Consider the following 17,314-nt stretch of genomic DNA (forward strand, 5'->3'; position numbering starts at 1 on the left):
TCTAACACTGAGCCACAACCCCAGCCCTTCATGCTGTTTTAATATTTAAAAATATACAAATGTCATTTATGGTTGGAAGAGTGATACAATGTGAGTTGAAATTCTTATGTTACGTGTGAGTGGGGAAGAAAAGGCCACAGAAGGAAAATGGCAAAGAAAAGACATGGAGGTAGCACGGATGGTGCCTCCAGAGCAGGAATCTCGAGCCAGTTTCGCCAAGTTGATGACAAGGAGAGGAGGGTCTGAGGCTGCCTTCCGCCATGCTTTCCCAGGAATGGACTGACAGTCCTGCTAGAAGGAACAGCAGCTACTTACAGCACCCTTTCCACCGGAAGGAAATCTTAAATGTAAAAGATTCTTCTGAATTCCTTTCTTCCCACTTTGCCTGTTTCTTGCTCAGAATGACACTTGAAATAAGAGATCTGTTTGGATGTGGGGTGAAAGCAGTGGGTCATAACAAAAGCTTAGGATTCACCAGGCCCACTGCAGGCCACCACAAACTCTTAGGACAAGATTCCGGGAATCTATGGAGAAACTGAACAATGGCATTTTTTTTCTTTTTTGTCTTCTTTTCTACTTTGCTTTGGTCCCAGCCAAGCAAGTGCACACTGTTATGAGACCATTCAATGTTCCCTCATTGGGCTTGGACAGTATGCACACAGCACTCACCTAGGTTTCCTAGCAGGCTCTTCATCTGTGGGTCTTTCCAGTGTAATTCTTAGGTACAGTTCATGTGAAAAAGTACTGAGGATAATGGTTAAATTGCCGATGGCAGTTAAGGGAAGTCAGATGAGGTGTCAGAGGAACACAGTTTCCTCCTGAATACACAGAAAGAGACCTGCAGGTACTGAACTGTATCCAGAGGACCTGTTCAGTGCTGGAACCCAGGTTTTGAGAGGCACACTGACAAACCAGGTGTAACCAGGTATACAGGCAGGTTGGGGCCAGATCTGGATCCATAGTGTATTAGTCAGGGTTCTCTAGAGGAATAGAATCAACAGGAAGAATAATTCTAAAAAGGGATTTATTAGACTGGCTTACAAGACCGGAAGCTGGATAGTCCACAATGTCCGTCTGTAGGCCGGAGAGCTGGAAGAACCAGTAGCTGCGCAGTTTAAGAGGCAGAAGTCCCAGAACAAGAGGGATCAATGGTGCTACCCTAGTCTCTGATCAAGGCTTCTGGAAACTACTTGGAGAATCACCAGCAGAGTCCGCTTTGGATCAGTGAAGAAGCGAGTCCAATATCCTCAGATGATCAAAGCAGCAATCCAGAACCCATTCAAGAAGAGTTGAGCTTGCATCTGCATCTGCTTTCTTATTATTCCAACTTTTATTCCATTCAAGCCACTATCCTGTTGGGTGGGGCTGCCCACGCTTAGGGAGGGTCTCCAGTTCACTATCCCACATGCCAATCATTCCTAGACACAGCCTCATGGACACACTCAGAAACCTCTTAATCACTGGCAACTCTTAATCCAGTCAAGTTGACAATTCAAATTAACAATTACACAAGGTGTATGGACCACAACTGAAGAAAGTGACTGCTCAAATCTGAAAGAACTAAGAGAAATAGGCTAGATTACCTCACATCTATGAATCGCCAACATGTACAAGGAAGAGATTTATTCTACGTGGTTCTAGTGGAGGGTGGGGTTGGAATCTGGACCAGTGTGTGGCAGTTTCAAGGAAGAAGACTTCAGATCTGCTAAAGGAAAAACTCCTTCTGATTACAAGGGTGCCCATGAATGGGCTGGGCTATCTCAAGATAAGCCAAGGCTAGACCAGAATCTGCTGGTGACACTGGAGAGAGGCTATTGGCACTGAGCAGGAGAATGAACTGAAGACCTAAAATTCCTTCTGACTCTTGGCCTGAGCATGAGGTCCAGGGTTAAAAGGCAGCTTACCTGGCAGAAGGAAACGTGCTCATAAGGCTTCGCCTGGGCGTGGAGGTGAGCCTTAGCTTCCCGTTTATCGCCATGCACGAGCAGGATCGGCTTCTTCCTGAAGAGAGACCAGAGGGTTTCCAGTGCGTCGTTCCTGCAGCTGGACTCCTGCCTTGTTAAGGAATGCAGTTTCCTTACCACCTGGCATTGCTCCTGGCCTCTGTGGTGACTGAGGACAGGGGCTAACACTGAGCAGTGATCAGTCAGGGCTCATTACCCTTGTAATGGCATCACAGGGCCTGATCCTGAAGCCTGCGTGACACAACAAAGTCCTTGAATAATTATCTTCTTTGGTGCGAAAAATTTACAAGAGGCTCTGTGTTAATGTATTTAAAATTAATTAGACTAAAAACAGACAGTTATTGCTGTGTGTATGATATTTTTTCTCTTCTTTTTGGACCAAGTAATGCGTCCATTTCACTGTCACCTACACTTCCTTGGGGGTTAGCTGGCCATGAATGGGGAACAGGGAAAGATAACGAAGGGCTGGAAACCACCGGAGCCCTGCCTGACACACGAGCCCCGGGAGACTTGGTGTGTTCCAACCTCCCAGCCAGAGCTGCGTCCCCTAAAGAAAACTATTGTTTCAAGATTAGATCGAATCCTACCAGGAGGCCTGGGCCCTCCCTCATCACCACATCATCATTCTGGTAACAAAAACATCAAGACCCTCAAAAAGAAAGCTCACTAAGTGCTTTTCAAAGGGTAATAAATCGATTAAGGGGAAAGGAATTGAGCCAGAAATGGAGGACTCAATGTCCTTGGAACCTCCAACTCTATGAGCACCATAACATTCTCTCTTGGAGGTGGTTCACATTATTCCTGTGCTGCCATCAGTCAAGATAGAGACCTGGGCTGGACTCTGGAAACTTCCCTGGGATCCTCCCCAATTAAACTGGAGGGACTGCTGTTCCTCTCCTCTCTGAGAACCCACTTTCTCTCCAGGATGTCCCCTGTCCTCTTTCCTATCCCTGAAAATAAACTCTTGCCTGTTACTGAGTGATATGTCTGAAATCTTTCTGGCCTGATCCCAACAATCAGGGTGAAGAGGGGGTCCTTTGTGTTGCCTCAGTTTTGTGGTAGTCCTCTGCCCTGTAACACTTACCAAGCTCCTACTGTGTGCTACACATACTGTGCAAGACCCAGGATACAACAGCGAATAGGCACAAGCCCTCGGTACAAGGCAGACTTGCGTAAACAGCTGGTGAAGCTTCAGTGCGCCAGAGCTCAAAGTACACTGTGAACTTTCCAATTCCAAAGACTACATAAAAGCACTCTTCAGGAATAGATAAAAAATGCTTTTAATGGATTCTTGATCTACTCCAGTTAATTCAAAGGAAGATAATCCTTAGAAATCAATATATCTTTATGAGCTCTCCCAACACAACAAAAATTGGATTTTTCTCCAACAAGCAACTGAGCAAGATAAACTGCAACTATTCCCCCATTTATCAATTATGCTGCAGATTGAGTCTCTGCTATACACAAAGGGACAACACGTAACTAGGAAGAAACAGCACAGGAAATGTGTTTTTGGTGCCTGTCCCCCTCATGCCCATGTTGGCCTTGTTCTACCAAGACAGGTAAAACAGAACTAGGAAGCATGTGTCCTTAACTGCTCACCAAACAGGAAAAACTGTAGAAAAGTGGTAGGATGAGAAGGACAGTAGAGAGAATAGTGTATGAAGCACTCAAGCATCTATGACTGGGAAACAAGAAGCATTATCAGATCATAAGCCCATCTTAAAAACAGAAGATCAAACATTACTGAGGTAAGTGGAAGGCCTCATTAATTCCTTCAAATTTCTTGGTTCTACAACCTACCACGAAAAGGCAGCACATGAACAAAGATGAGGTCTAACCCTTATCATCTGAAAACTCTACATACAAATTCTGGATGTTACCTGAAGCTGCCATTAGGTCATTCCTCATCCTTACCATACTCTTGACAGCATTCAGCATTAAGGGGGCAGAGGGCAGGGAGGACTCTTTCATCCCTGACTTACTCAGCGTCTAGGGGACACTGACTCAGTTTGCTAGGGCTGCCCTAACAGACTTCCACAAACTGGATACTTAAACAACTGAGACTTGCTGTTTCACAGTTCCAGAAGCAAGGAGTCTGCAGGATTGGTACCTCCTGAGGTTTGGGAAGGAGAATCTGTTCCATACTTTTCCCTTGGCTTCTGGGACCTCTGGCATTCTCTTTTGCTTTCATAGTCTTCTCTATTCCAAATCTCTTTTTATAAGGACACCAGTCACTGATTCAGTGGTCACTCTTATGACATTATTTTAATTTGGTGAATGACCTTCATGAAGACTATCTTCAAATACAGTCACCTTCTGAGGTACTAAGGCTTAGGACTCCAAGAGATCTTTTTGGAAACAATTCAACCCATCAGTGATGCTAAAGGGATTACAATCTATACTTCACTGACACCGTGAAGGGGTGACATTTGACGTTAATCTTTGGGAAGCAAAAGGAGAACAGAAAGCAACTGTGCAGCACCCAGGGACACACTGTATGGAAGAGCTTGGGCACTCATTTCCTCCACATACCGTTTCTCTCCTCCTTCCTTCCTAGCAAAACCCTAGGTTATGCCAGGCAAGGTACCATACTACAACCTCTTTAAGGCAGGTTAATTATTCCACAGCTGGGCTCTGCTCACTGAGTTAGAAGCCCTTTCTTCCTTCTCCTCCTTCTTGTTACCTGGAACACAGACAATTGAGCTGGAGCCCTGGTTGCCATCCCCAATCTCAAGGTAACTCTAAAGACTGAAGCCATGCACCAGGGTGGTGGGAAAGAAAGACAGAAAAGTAGGTGCGCAAGTCCCAGAGAAAACCACAAGGCCCCAATCCAGACCACAGACGCCTACCATCTGGACTTTTTCGGCTAGAAAAATTAATTTGCTTTATTTAAGTCACTGTTATTTTGGGTGTTCTGTTACACACAGCTAAGACTAATCCTCCAGATTACAGACCAAATTCAAGCCCTTGAGTGCCAAAGCTGCCTTTGAAACATCAGCATTTCACCCTCTATACCAACAAAGGTTTCCACGATCCGTTGTCTTAAATGCACCCGTGAGTCTGAGAGCCCCAAGTCCCTGACAATCACTTTTTCTTGTGTATGTATTCCTACACCCTACTTGCTGTTACAGGATTCTGCCACTTAAATGTGTCAGAAATAGGAAGGGATGGCATGCCACTGTGCTAAGCTATATTTATTTGGTCTGAATTGCCTAACACAAGGCTGATGGACTGCTTGTGGCAGAATCAGAAATCCATCACCTCTGTATCTTGGATAAGAGAAGGCTATGTCCCTCTTTCTTAATTCCAGAACTACAGAAAGATATTCAAAACATGCTGGTATCGATGTGCTAAGCAAAGCATGGCAAGCTTGCCACATGTTGGCATACGTACTGGTGAAGACGGGTGGAGATGACCATGTCCTTCATATTAATGTTGGACATGAAGTCCTGCTATCTGAGGTAGAATTTGTCCTTTTCTACTCTAGACAGTAAACAGAGGAAAACACTAAAATTGGTAAAAAGAATGTATGTGATTGAACAGATTGAAAAATGCTGTTTTCTCCAAGTAACTTCATGTCTGTATAATTTCAATGACTCAAAAGAAATACTCAAAAAAGACGGTGTCTTTGGCTGAGAAAGGCAACTCACAGCACTGTAGTGTACTGTGTGCCAGTATCCTTGAACTCACCTGAACTCTGGTGGATACTGCTTTACAAGCCAGTCCACATCGAAGCAGTAGTTGAACTAGACAGGGGAAAAAGAGAAGTAAGTAAGTCACAGGTGATTCAACCAAGTCGTTTATAAGGAGAACTGTTTGGTTATTAAATTGAAAGAAACTCTAAAATAGTAATATACTATGCATATTTTTAATAAACCTAGAGAGTTATGGTTCAATATTTATAAATAAACCTAAAATCTGCCTTGAATGAACATGGTCGAAGGATCCCACATGAATGGAGCCAAACATACAAGAAACAGTTTCTAAGGAAGTTATCGCTGCATGCTTTGGCAGTGTTGGTGCTTGTCAAGAGGGTGCTCTTACGTTGGTTCTAGTAGTCCTAAGATTAATTTAATTAAGGGGGCTTATAAATGTATTCTTTTTCTCCCTAGACAATTAAAAAAAGACACTCAAGATAATGATCCCAGAACTATTAGAAAAGGACATTTCCTACAAACCAAAGGAATGCACAATTTTTTCAATGACGTAATATCAGAAAACTTCCCAAATCTAAAGAACAAAATGGCAAATTAACTACGAAAGGCTCAAGGGCCCCAAATGTACAAAATTACAGCAGATCCACACCAAGGCACATTATAATGAGAATGACTGACATCATATAGAATAAGGATAGAATTTTAAAGGCTGTGAGAGAAAAAAAATAATCAAATTACATATAGGGTGAAACCGATTCAGATTTTGGCTGATTTCTCAACCCAGATCCTCAATGCTAGGAGGCCCTAGAATAACATATATCAAGCTCTGAAAGAAAATGGACACCAAACAAGAATTTTCTTTTTTTGGTACTGGGGATTGAACTCAGGACACTCGACCACTGAGCCATATTCCCAGCCCTTTTTGTATTTTATTTAGAGACAGGGACTCACTGAGTTGCTCAGCGCCTTGCTTTTTGCTGAGGCTGGCTTTGAACTCATCTCCTGCCTCAGCCTCCCAAAGCCGCTGGATTACAGGCATGTGCCATTGTCCCCAGTCCAACTGAGAATTTTATATCCAGCAAAATTAAGCTTCAGAATTGAAGATGAAATAAAAATTTCCATGATAAACAATTAAAATCAGCATACTACAGAGATACAGCCACATCAATGTTCATAGCTGCTCAATTCACAATAGCCAGACTGTGGAACCAACCTAGATGCCCTTCAATTGATGAGTGGATAAAGAAACTGTGGTATATATATACAATGGAATATTACTCAGCCATAAAGAATGATAAAATTATGGCATTTGCAGGCAAATGGATGAAATTGGAGAATATCATGCTAAGTGAGCTAAGCCAATCTCAAAAAGCCAAAGGACGAATGATATCGCTAATAAGTGGAGGATGACACATAATGGGGGGAGGGAAGGGTTAGTGTTTGGGTTAGAGTTAGGGTTAGGGAGGGGGGCAAGTATGGAGGAAGGAAGTACTGTATAGAGGGTAAAGAGGGGTGGGAGGGGTGGGGGGAAGGGAAAAAATAACAGAATGAATCAAACAACATTACTCTATGTAAATTTATGATTACACAAATGGTATGCCTTTATGCCATGTACAGAGAAACAACATGTATCCCATTTGTTTACAATAAAAAAAAAAAGATTAAAAAAAAAAAAAAAAAGAATTCACAACTAGAAAGTCCGAACTACAGAACATTCTTAGCAAAATATTGCATAAGGGGGAAAGAAAAAAAAAAAAAAAAAAAAAAAAAGAAAAACAGCAAAGGGAGGAACTACACCAAAGGAAAGGTCAATCAAAGGAGAAACTAAGTCGAATTAAAAACCAAAAATAAAGCAAAATGTTCGGGAATACAAATCTTATCTCAATAATAACCCTGAATGTTAATGGTCTAAACTCATCAATCAAAAGACATACACTGGCAGATTAGATTAAGGAAAAAAAAAAAAAAAGACCCCACAATACACTGTCTTCAAGAGACTCACCTCCTAGGAAAAGACATCCACTGACTGAAGGTGATAGGTTGGGAAAAAACACATCACTCACATGGACTGCATAAACAAGCAGGGGTTTCCATCCTCATATCAGACAAAGTGGACTTCAAACCAAACTCATTCAGAAGGGATAAAGGGGCACATTTCACACAGCCTAAGGGAATCAAACACCAACAAGACATGACAACTGTAAATATATGTGCCTCAAACAATGGAGCATCTACGTACATCAAACAAACCCTTTTCAATTTTAAGAATCAGACCACAACACAATGCTGGGTGACTTTAACACACTTCTCTCACCACTGGATAGATCTTCCAAAAACTGAAAAAAGAAACTATAGAACTAAATAATGGAATCAATGATTTAGACTTAACAGACACATATGGAGCATTTCATCCATCATTGAGTGAATACACTTTTTTCCTCAACAAATGGTGCTGCGAAAAATGGAGAGCCACATGTAACGAATAAAATTAAACCTCTATCTCTCACCCTGCACAAGACTCAACTCAAAGTGGATCAAAGACTTAGGCACTAGAACAGAGACACTGCGTCTAACAGAAGAAAAAGGAGGCCCAAATCTTCACCATGTCGGCTTAGGACCTGACTTCCTTAACAAGACCCCTAAAGCGCAAGAAGTAAAATCAAGAATCAATAAATGGGATGGATTCAAACTACTAAGCTTCTTCTCAGCAAAAGAAACAATAATGTGAAGAGAGTCTACAGATTGGGAGAAAATCTTTATCACATGCCCCTCAGATAAAGCATTAATCTCTAGGATATATAAAGAACTCAAAAAACTTAACACCAAAAAAACAAATAATTCAATCAATAAATGGGCTAAGGAACTGGACAATTCACAGAATACAATCGATCAACAAATATGAAAAAATGCTCAACATCTCTAGCAATTAGAGAAATGCAAATCAAAACTACTCTAAGATTTCATCTCACTCAAGTCAAAATGGCAATCATCAAGAATACTGGCAACAATAATGTTGGTGAGGATGTGGGGGAAAAGGTACTCATACATTGCTGGTGGGACTGCAAATTGGTGAAACTACTATGGAAAGTAGTACGAAGATTCCTCAGAAAATTTGGGATGGAACCACCATTACACCCAGATATCCCACTCCTTGGTTTATACTCAATGGACTTAAAATCAGCATAGTACAGTGACACAGCCACATCAATGTTTACAGTAGCTCGATTCACAACAGTTAAACTATGGAACCAACCTAGGTGTCCTTTAACAGATGAACAGATAAAGAAAATGTGGTACATATATACAATGGAATATTACTCACCCATAAAGAAGAATGAAATGATGGCATTTGCCTAAATGGATGGAGCTGGAGAATATCATTTTAAGCGAAATAAGCCAATCCCAAAAAACCAAAGGTCGAATGTTTTCTTTGATATATGGATGACAATAGGGGAGGGGGCACTAGGGAAGAATAGTTACTTTGGACTGGGTAGAGGGGAGTGATGGGAGGGAAGAGGATACGGGGATATGAATGAAACAGACATTATTACCTTATATACATATATGATTGCATGATGGATGTGATTCTACAACATGTACAATCAGAAAAAGGAGAAATTGTACCCCATTTATGTATCAAAATGGATAAATACATTCTACAGCCATGTATAACTAATTAGAACAAATAAAAAAGAAAAAAAAGAAAAGGACATCTCCTTTCATCCTGACTTACTGGTGCACAGGCACCTGGGAGTACATGTGCACTAGGCTTAGAAGTCACATCTTGACCAAAGGTTCTCCTCATGCCTGGCAGTCCAACCCAGAGTTCCTGCAAGGGCACCCCACATTCCACGGAGACCAGGACTCTCAGGGCCAAACCAAACGCAAAGGCCACAGAGCACTTTTCCTGCTTTTCCCTATTCCGTGAGAGTGGACCACTAACATGATTCATCACACACAGAGACCAGCTCAGGCAGGCAGAAGCCATGGAACGTACAGTGAACTCCTACTCACTCCTTTTTGGCAGATGCAGAGAAATTTGCTTTTTCCAAATCAAATCTAACTTGACTTGGTTCCACCTACACCTTCCCAGATGGCTGCACCAGAGTCCCATGAGATCATCAGTGTCCAAAAAAGAGGTCTTTCAGACTGGAAATTCCAAAGTGAATTTGTGGCCTAATCAAGAGTCAGATGCTTTACTGAGTGACATTCACATGACAAATTCTATGTCAACAGCCATGCATTGTACAACTGAGGCTCTGGATGCCAGCCTCCAGGCACTTATTATCTCAGGGACCTGGATGGGACTGACATGTGTCCCCACCCCTCATATTTTCTTATAAAGTTGTTTAAATTTTTGTCTTTTTTTTTTTACCCATAAACTCACCTGAGCTGAAGAAACAAGTGTCCCAAATAGAGGAGACAAAATATCTACAAAGACAAAAATATAAATATGATTTGTATTCAGATAAAAGATCCTCTAGTTATACTAATCACAACTAACTTATTTAACAGTCACTGACCATCAAGATTTGGTTCAGAAAACAGTTTAGTGAAAAGTTACTATAAAGCTAGGTTTTAATGTTTTGTAAAATCCAAGAAAAATTTCCCTATGCTATTTTATATATATATTTTTAACAACACAAAACTAAAATCTACAATTTCAGTACCAGGTGAATGGCCATTTTTTGGAACTGTCATTCATACCTGTTCTTCCCAGGATTTCTGAATCTCACCTCCTTCCAGCAGCCACCTGAGTCCCCCCTGCCTTCCTCCGAAGCCTGAGAGCATTTGGTTCCCACCATTTTAAATTCACATCATGGTGCTCTCGTCTCTAGGAGACCCCACTTGGCACTCACTCAAACTCTACTTTAGACCATGAACTATACTGTGATCATCACCGCCTTCGATCCCAACAGCTGCACCTATATAGGACTTAAGTGCCCAGACACCATTTTTTGTATTTTTGGCATAGTAATTTGCTCCTCCCATTTTCTGAGGGAGGGTCTGATATTCCTCTTTTATGGATGAGGAGTCTCCGTAGGAGGCTGCCCAGGACCACAGTTAGCAAAAGGCAGAGTCCAGGTTGGGCCCAGGATGTCTGGCTCCAGCTTGCTCTCACCCCTCAGCTGCCCCTGAGGACTAAGAGTGGGCTCATTCACCTATCTGAAATTAACTGAGTGTCTTCTGTTTTCTAGACATTGAGCTACCTGCTGGGGTACAAAGACTTTGGAAGAACATGAAAATATTCTCAACCCATCATGTTCCATCATCCTATGCAGAATTGAGAACTTGGGACTTAACTGGATTAAGGAAGCTCCTACCTTATTGGGAGAGCCGCACAATTAAGAGAATCTATGATATATTCTTGTACTTGCCCACCCCCACCCCACCCAGCCCCTCCACTCTTCTAAACATTTTTGGCTTGCTGGAGAGTGAACCTGGAGCCATATGCAGGATGGGTGAGCACTCTGTCCATGAACTGTATCCCCAGTCCCTACCTTCCTAAACTCTATGTTCCTTTCAAGGGCCACTGAAGACCCCTCCTCCACGACACCTTCTAGACGACCTTCGGTGAGGGCTTGAGTTAGCAGGGCGTATCAATCTGCAGGGACTGGGTCCTGGAATGCCTGGATTTAAGTCACAGCTCTGTGACCTTGGACAGGTTCCTTAGCTTTCTAAGGTGTAGCTCCATCACCTGTCCAAGGATATCTGGACCATCCACTCATAAAGTTGCTGTGAGGGTTACAATAAAAGCAAAGTTCCTCTTGTGATGTCACCCCTCCCCACAAGATCTTGTGCTCACAGCCAGTCTGTCATTTTATTATGGACACCCAAGCTACACAGAGTTCTCCACTGCCTGTGTTGCTCTCTCTCAAACAAGACAAAATCATTGACAACTATCTTATCTTTTCAAAGTACCCAGATAAAAGATTCTGAAAATGAAAACCAACTTGCTTCAGTATGGATTTAAATCCACCAGCATTTATACATTGCCCAGAAGAAATCAAATATATATGTTTGATAAATTTTAAAAATGTTGCAGTGAACATAATCTATTCTTGAATATGAACCAGAAAAAAGTTAATCTGAAGGAAGGGTGATTATGCTTGTCGTGTGCATCTGCCGTGTGAACATACTATGCCGGTCACTGTGCATTTGCTCCCGTTTTCCTGAATCCCGAGTCTACGGATGACTACACTGCTTGTCAAAAAAATTTTTCCCCTGGAGTAGTTAAGACCAGAGGAGAGTTCCTGGAGATCGTCCCAGGCTGCTTCCTTGGTTTACTGAGGAGCACACTGTCGAGTGTCAACTCCACGGCTCCTGGTGCCTGCATCCTTACCCTTGATGTGGAGGGCTTTGGAGTTGTACTTGGGCTTAATTCCTGAGACTCTAGTGAGGTAGAACTGGAAGGGGTTCCCTTTGTCCAGCATGTCCCAAATGTCCTGGCCTTCCCCTGAGGTCTCATACTCGTCTTCCTCCCCTTTATGCCTGTGGCTGGCAGGAAGGCCACGGTTTCCAGTTCCCTGGGCGGCACCATCTTTGGAAGAGGAAAGGTCTTTTTCCTCTTTGACCTCCACTTTCTCTGCCTGCTTCTTCTGAGATTCTGGTTGCAGTTCATCGTCACTGCTGGAGAGACACCAGCCTAGGTCTTCCTGGGAACCACTTTTCTGCTTTTTGGGAGGTGAAGCCAAATCTGTGTTGCTGAATTTCACAGGTGATGCCTGCCTCTTGTGTGCAGCTTTCCGAGCCTCAGAACAGTTGAACCGTGGCTCACTGGCTGCTCCCTGTCCAGCACAGGGGACAGAGGATGTCGACTGCTTGTCCAGTTTAGGATTCTCATCCTCACTTTCATCGCTACTGGATATTGTCCACCTCCCATAACTGCCCTCCTGGGACATGATTCTGGAATGGAAAGGCAAACATATTATTTCTCATTCACTAGGTCATTGGCAAAGTGACTATAAGATGAGCTTCTGCAACACACACAGCACTTCTGACACCTCTCAGAGGCTGAGCCATGTAACTATTACCAGAATCTGCTATAGAAGTTGGCAATAGGAAAAATTCTAGTCACCATCTCCTCCTCTACCCTTGTCTTCAAATCCAGACCTTGTTTAGATCCACTAGGAAGCAGGGTTGGAGACAAATAACAAAACAAAACAAAATGTTTACTTCTCACTGGGTGCTGGGGTTAAGGACAATTTAAGGAATTTTAACAGTAATTCTGACTATGCTCAAAATTTTAAGATCAAATCAGAATTTATGAATCTCTCCTTCACTCAAGTATAGGCACCCACAGGACCCTGGTGATTATTTAAGCCTTATTTCCCCAAAGCCTCTTAGCACAAGCACAGCAAAGTCCTCAAGCAGAATGTCAAATGGGCACCTCTGCAGATACATTATCTATACAAACTTCCATGGGGACCCAGCTAATGAGATGATTATCTCACAGCCATGTCGTAAACCCAACTAATAAACCTACAGAGGAAGAACTAGTACTGAAGCAAAACATTTTCTGAATATTACTGTTAGTCTAATTTCACTTTCTTATTCCCAGAAAAGGAAAAGACTTTTGGTGTTACCTACAAAATGAGGTCAATTCAATGGTAAAGGGGTAAGTAGACTTCCTGAGTGAATAAAGACAGTCCTGTAGTGTGATACTTTTAACAGGTTAGTACAAAACCCAGAGGAAGAACATAAAACTCAAGTTGGCACTCTGATTGTTAGAGTACCTTCAAATTTTTGCTGTTTGAAACAAAAATAGCTGAATAGGCTGCATTACGTTAAACCAGGACAGACCATGGTTACTCTGTTCATGTAACATATATTCCTTAACCAAAACCAAACTAAAACAGCCTTGGTTCCACATCAAAAGATTTTCAAATGAATACACATGCATGTTCCAAAGTAAAAAACCACTTTTAAAGTGCCTATCATTTTTACCCAACTTTCTCAGTTAACTGCTAGTCAAGTCAGATAAGCCCTCTCCTATAAATGACACATTTTAAGAAACTTTTATGCAGAGTATATGGAGACACTGCTGACTCTGGGTCACTATTAACCCCACTTGCATGGATACCATTTTACAGTCAAAGCATTTGGAACTGCAGAGGTGGATGGGGTCACTGGCTCCTATGAGTGACACCACAAACTCTGCTTAGGTCTCTTGAGCCCTCATATCTGCTTTCTAAGTTTTCTGTTAATTTCTACTCTGTTTAATTCACTTCTACTGGTTGTGAAGATTCAGTGTAGATATTTTCAAGTAATGTTTCTAATCTGCAAGGTTAAATAATGAGATAGCCAAGCTTGTTAGAAGTGTATTGTTATAGTTAACAATGTCTGAATGCCAGGTTTCTCCAGGAGAGATATTCAGAATGTTTAACTTCTAAGTTAAAGTCACTTAAACAATTATTTAACTTGTTTTTATTTATTTATTGTTCTAGATCCTTAAACACATTATTTAACTTGGTTTTATTTACTTATTGTTCTAGATCTCCTAGAGTTCTAGATTCTAAAGGATTGCTAGTTAGGGGTATTTAAGCTATCACAAATCACTTTGAAAGAACTACTTTAGGGGCTACAGTCCTGTGACTTTATTAAAAACGAAAGAGTCACTTCAGGAAGAATTACTCAGAATGTAAGATCTACCTTCTTTTGAATTCTCAACAATTAAAAAGCAAGGAAATTAGTAACAAAAATCTTCAATTAAGAGGCCTTGGGCATAGCAACTAGGGAGGCTGAGGCAGGGGGACAGCAAGTTTGAGGATAGTCTGGATACTTTTGTGAGATGCTATCTCAAAATAAAAAATGAAAATGGCCGGGAGCAGGGGGGAGGGAAGGCTCAGTGAGGCCCTGGATTCAATCTCGGGTAATGCAAATCAACAAGAGTCCTCAGGCTTCTCTCTCTAGATCCTTCCCCATCCTACAGCAAAATAGTGTGTCTCAGAGTTTTTAATGAGAAAGGGCTCAGCTTCCAGCCTGAAAAAAGGAGAGTTTACACTCATTTTTAATACATGAATACTTCACACATTGGTGACATCCTTGTGCCGAGGTCATGTTAATTCTCTCTGTATTGTTCAGATTTTGGTTGCATGTGCTTATAGCAGTGAGCACAATCTGCAGAATCTTGACACCTCCCCTCCACTGTCTCCTCCCCAGGTGAATAAAAATGGAATCAAATGAAATCTCCAATCCCTGAGAACTCTGTAGGCAAAGTTCTAGCAAGTGAGAGAGAATTTCTCAAGTTTTCAGTTTCAGCTGTATTTTCTAGAACCACATGGGTGGTGGGATTTCAACCAACAAAGTAAAACAAGTGGGTAAAAAAGAGAAAACTTTGAAAAAAACAACCTAGAGAACAAAGCCTTACGGAAAGGGGAGCCTGGGTTCTATACATAGTTTAAATTCTCAAAAATATGCTTCAGAGTTGTTTACCAATTAAAAGCAAATAACCTTTGTAATTCACTAGTAGATCATCTCATCATTAAGTCCAGCAGGTTACCAAACTCTTTAGGAAATCAAGGCCCACTTGCCTGCTAAAGAGGTACTGCTGGTAAACACCAAGATCAACCAGGAACTGATTTCTACTTTGGAGAACTGGATCTGGTCATATCCGAATTTGACTTATCCCTCATAGAGACCCAGGTTCCCAGCATGTCAGAGAGCTTATAAAAAGAAAGCATACAGGTTTACAAGCGCAGAACCCAAAAACTTTCCTTCAGTTGTTTATTGTCCTCTCCCCGGACAGTGTCTGGAACAGCCTAATTCTGAAGTCACACTTTTTTGTAAATGGTGCTGAAAAAAATTAGAGCTACAACAACATAGGTGAGCTGATTCCAGGTCCCGGCGCTCAATCAGGACAGCAGTCTTTCCCACATTGGAAGTGACAGGGACCTGACATTGACTAACGTCACATTATGAAAGCACCTCCCTTTCTCATTTCAATCCAATCTTACTGCTTAAATCCAGGAGAAAGTTGCAGTGTAGAAATGCTTTTTTTCTTCTGAACAAACAGCAGGCTTTAGGCTTCTCTGTAAACACCTGTAACACTTCACTGACCACGGAAGGTATCTCAAGGCCCTGTCACACACAAAATAGTAAAGCTAAAGTGTACTTTTAAAAAGAGTTTATGTAAAGGAGTGAGTGGATTAAAACAAAAATATTAAGTAAATAATAGTATATGTGTCAAGGGAATAAAACAAAAACTTGGGAGGCAGGTGAGTGAATGAAGTTTGACAAACACCGCACTAAGATGAAAATCTAATGAAATTCTCCCACCAAAGGGCAACTTAGAATGTTGTAAGAGTACATCCTTTACTAAGGACTTTCAAAAACGTTGTGGATGTGCAAAGGCACTACATTTAGAGTTGGGAGTGTTCTTCTCCCCACATCTTACCAATCCAGATGGAGCATTTCTTCTACACCTACAGCTGTTCCTTCTCATAAAGGCTGAACATGTGGACCTGGGAGCCACCCTCCTATGTGTAGTCAGCAGAGGGTAAACATGGGCCCCAAACTCAAACCCAGTCATTACTAAGTAGTTCATGTGCAGGTGGGCAGGTTAGTTAAGGCCTGAGCCTCAATTTTCTCAGCTGTAAAATCAGTATCATGCTTACCTACCACAGTTCATTCACTTAATACACACTTACTGAACAAGTACCAAGTACTGAGCACTAGGAAAAAGGAATTAACAATATATAGTTTCTGCCCTAGGAGAGTTTACTTCCAGGGTGGAAGAGACAGATTAACAACATAAAAACTTAATTAGCTAAGGTGATGTCACGCATTCATTACATTTTACAGGGATGACCTAATTTAGGAATAAACTCTGAAAAAGTAATGAGTTGGGCCTGAAGGATGAAATGGACAGCTAAAAGACAGGGTGAATAGCACTCTGGGTAGAGGAAAGCCAACTGGCAAAGGCCAGGAGGTGGGTACAGGGTCTCAAGAACTGAAAGTTTGGGGGTTGTGGATCAGTGGGAGAGCACTTGCCTAACAAGTGTAAGGCACTGGGTTCGATTCTCAGCACCGCATATAAATAAATAAAATAAAGGTCCATTAACAAGTAAAAAAATTCAAAATAAAAATAAGCCCTGTAAGATCAGAAGGATTTAAGCAAGAAAGGTAGTGGTCCAGGATGAAAGGAGTGGGGTAAGAAGGCGAGTTAGACACTATTTTATTCTAATAACTGAACTTTAATAAGGGGAGTACCATGGCTCGATTTACCTTTTTAAAATATTACGTTAGCTACAACTCCGTATGGTGAATGGTTTGAAGGGAAGGCCCAGCAGGGACTGGGACCGGTTTGAAGGAGGTAGGCGTGGACCCTTTCTGGAGAAACGGGACCAGAGAGGTTAGGTACGTGGTGTGTGCACAACCTGCGCTAGCTACAGCGGTCCGAGACCCGCAGCCGGCGAGGGCAGAGGCGGCAGAAGCGAGCAGGGGCCTCGCACCCGCCCTCCCGCAGGAGGCGGTCGGGGCAGCGCTTGCAGAGCGCCCGCTAAGAGGTGCTGTTACTGCAGGAAACCGAGGCCGGGGGCAGAGGACCCAGTCCAGAGTCCCCCGGCGGCGCCGCTTCCCTCGCGGGCAGCATCCAGCCTGGCCACCATCCGCGAGTTTGCCAGACCCCATCTCCCCCGCACCGCGAGCAGGAGCGCCGGTGCGCGACCCAGGCCGAGAGACCGCGCGGAG

The 17,314-nt window shown here is 42.4% G+C and overlaps 1 protein-coding gene across 6 annotated transcripts in view; it reads right to left on the reverse strand.

Moving 5' to 3' along the window:
- Positions 1–17,314, reverse strand: part of TDP1 (tyrosyl-DNA phosphodiesterase 1) — an 84,822-nt gene that overhangs the window by 67,453 nt on the left and 55 nt on the right. For 2 of the 6 annotated variants that reach the window (XR_013762174.1, XR_013762175.1), the window contains exons 1-5: positions 16,850–17,311; positions 11,967–12,529; positions 10,011–10,054; positions 5,658–5,713; positions 1,905–2,001 (exon numbers count right to left, since the gene is read on the reverse strand). Coding sequence is in view for 4 of the 6 variants with exons in the window: in XM_079129272.1 (XP_078985398.1) it covers positions 1,905–2,001; positions 5,658–5,713; positions 10,011–10,054; positions 11,967–12,525 (756 nt within the window). In the remaining 2 variants the exon portion in view is untranslated. Of the gene's footprint in view, positions 1–1,904; positions 2,002–5,657; positions 5,714–10,010; positions 10,055–11,966; positions 12,530–16,849; positions 17,313–17,314 lie in introns of those variants that run through there. The other 4 variants (XM_079129272.1, XM_079129271.1, XM_079129269.1 and 1 more) reach the window with 4 other exon arrangements.

Source organism: Sciurus vulgaris (assembly GCF_902686455.1).
Source record: "Sciurus vulgaris genome assembly, chromosome: 2".
In the NCBI taxonomy this organism is placed as follows: Eukaryota; Metazoa; Chordata; class Mammalia; order Rodentia; family Sciuridae; genus Sciurus; species Sciurus vulgaris.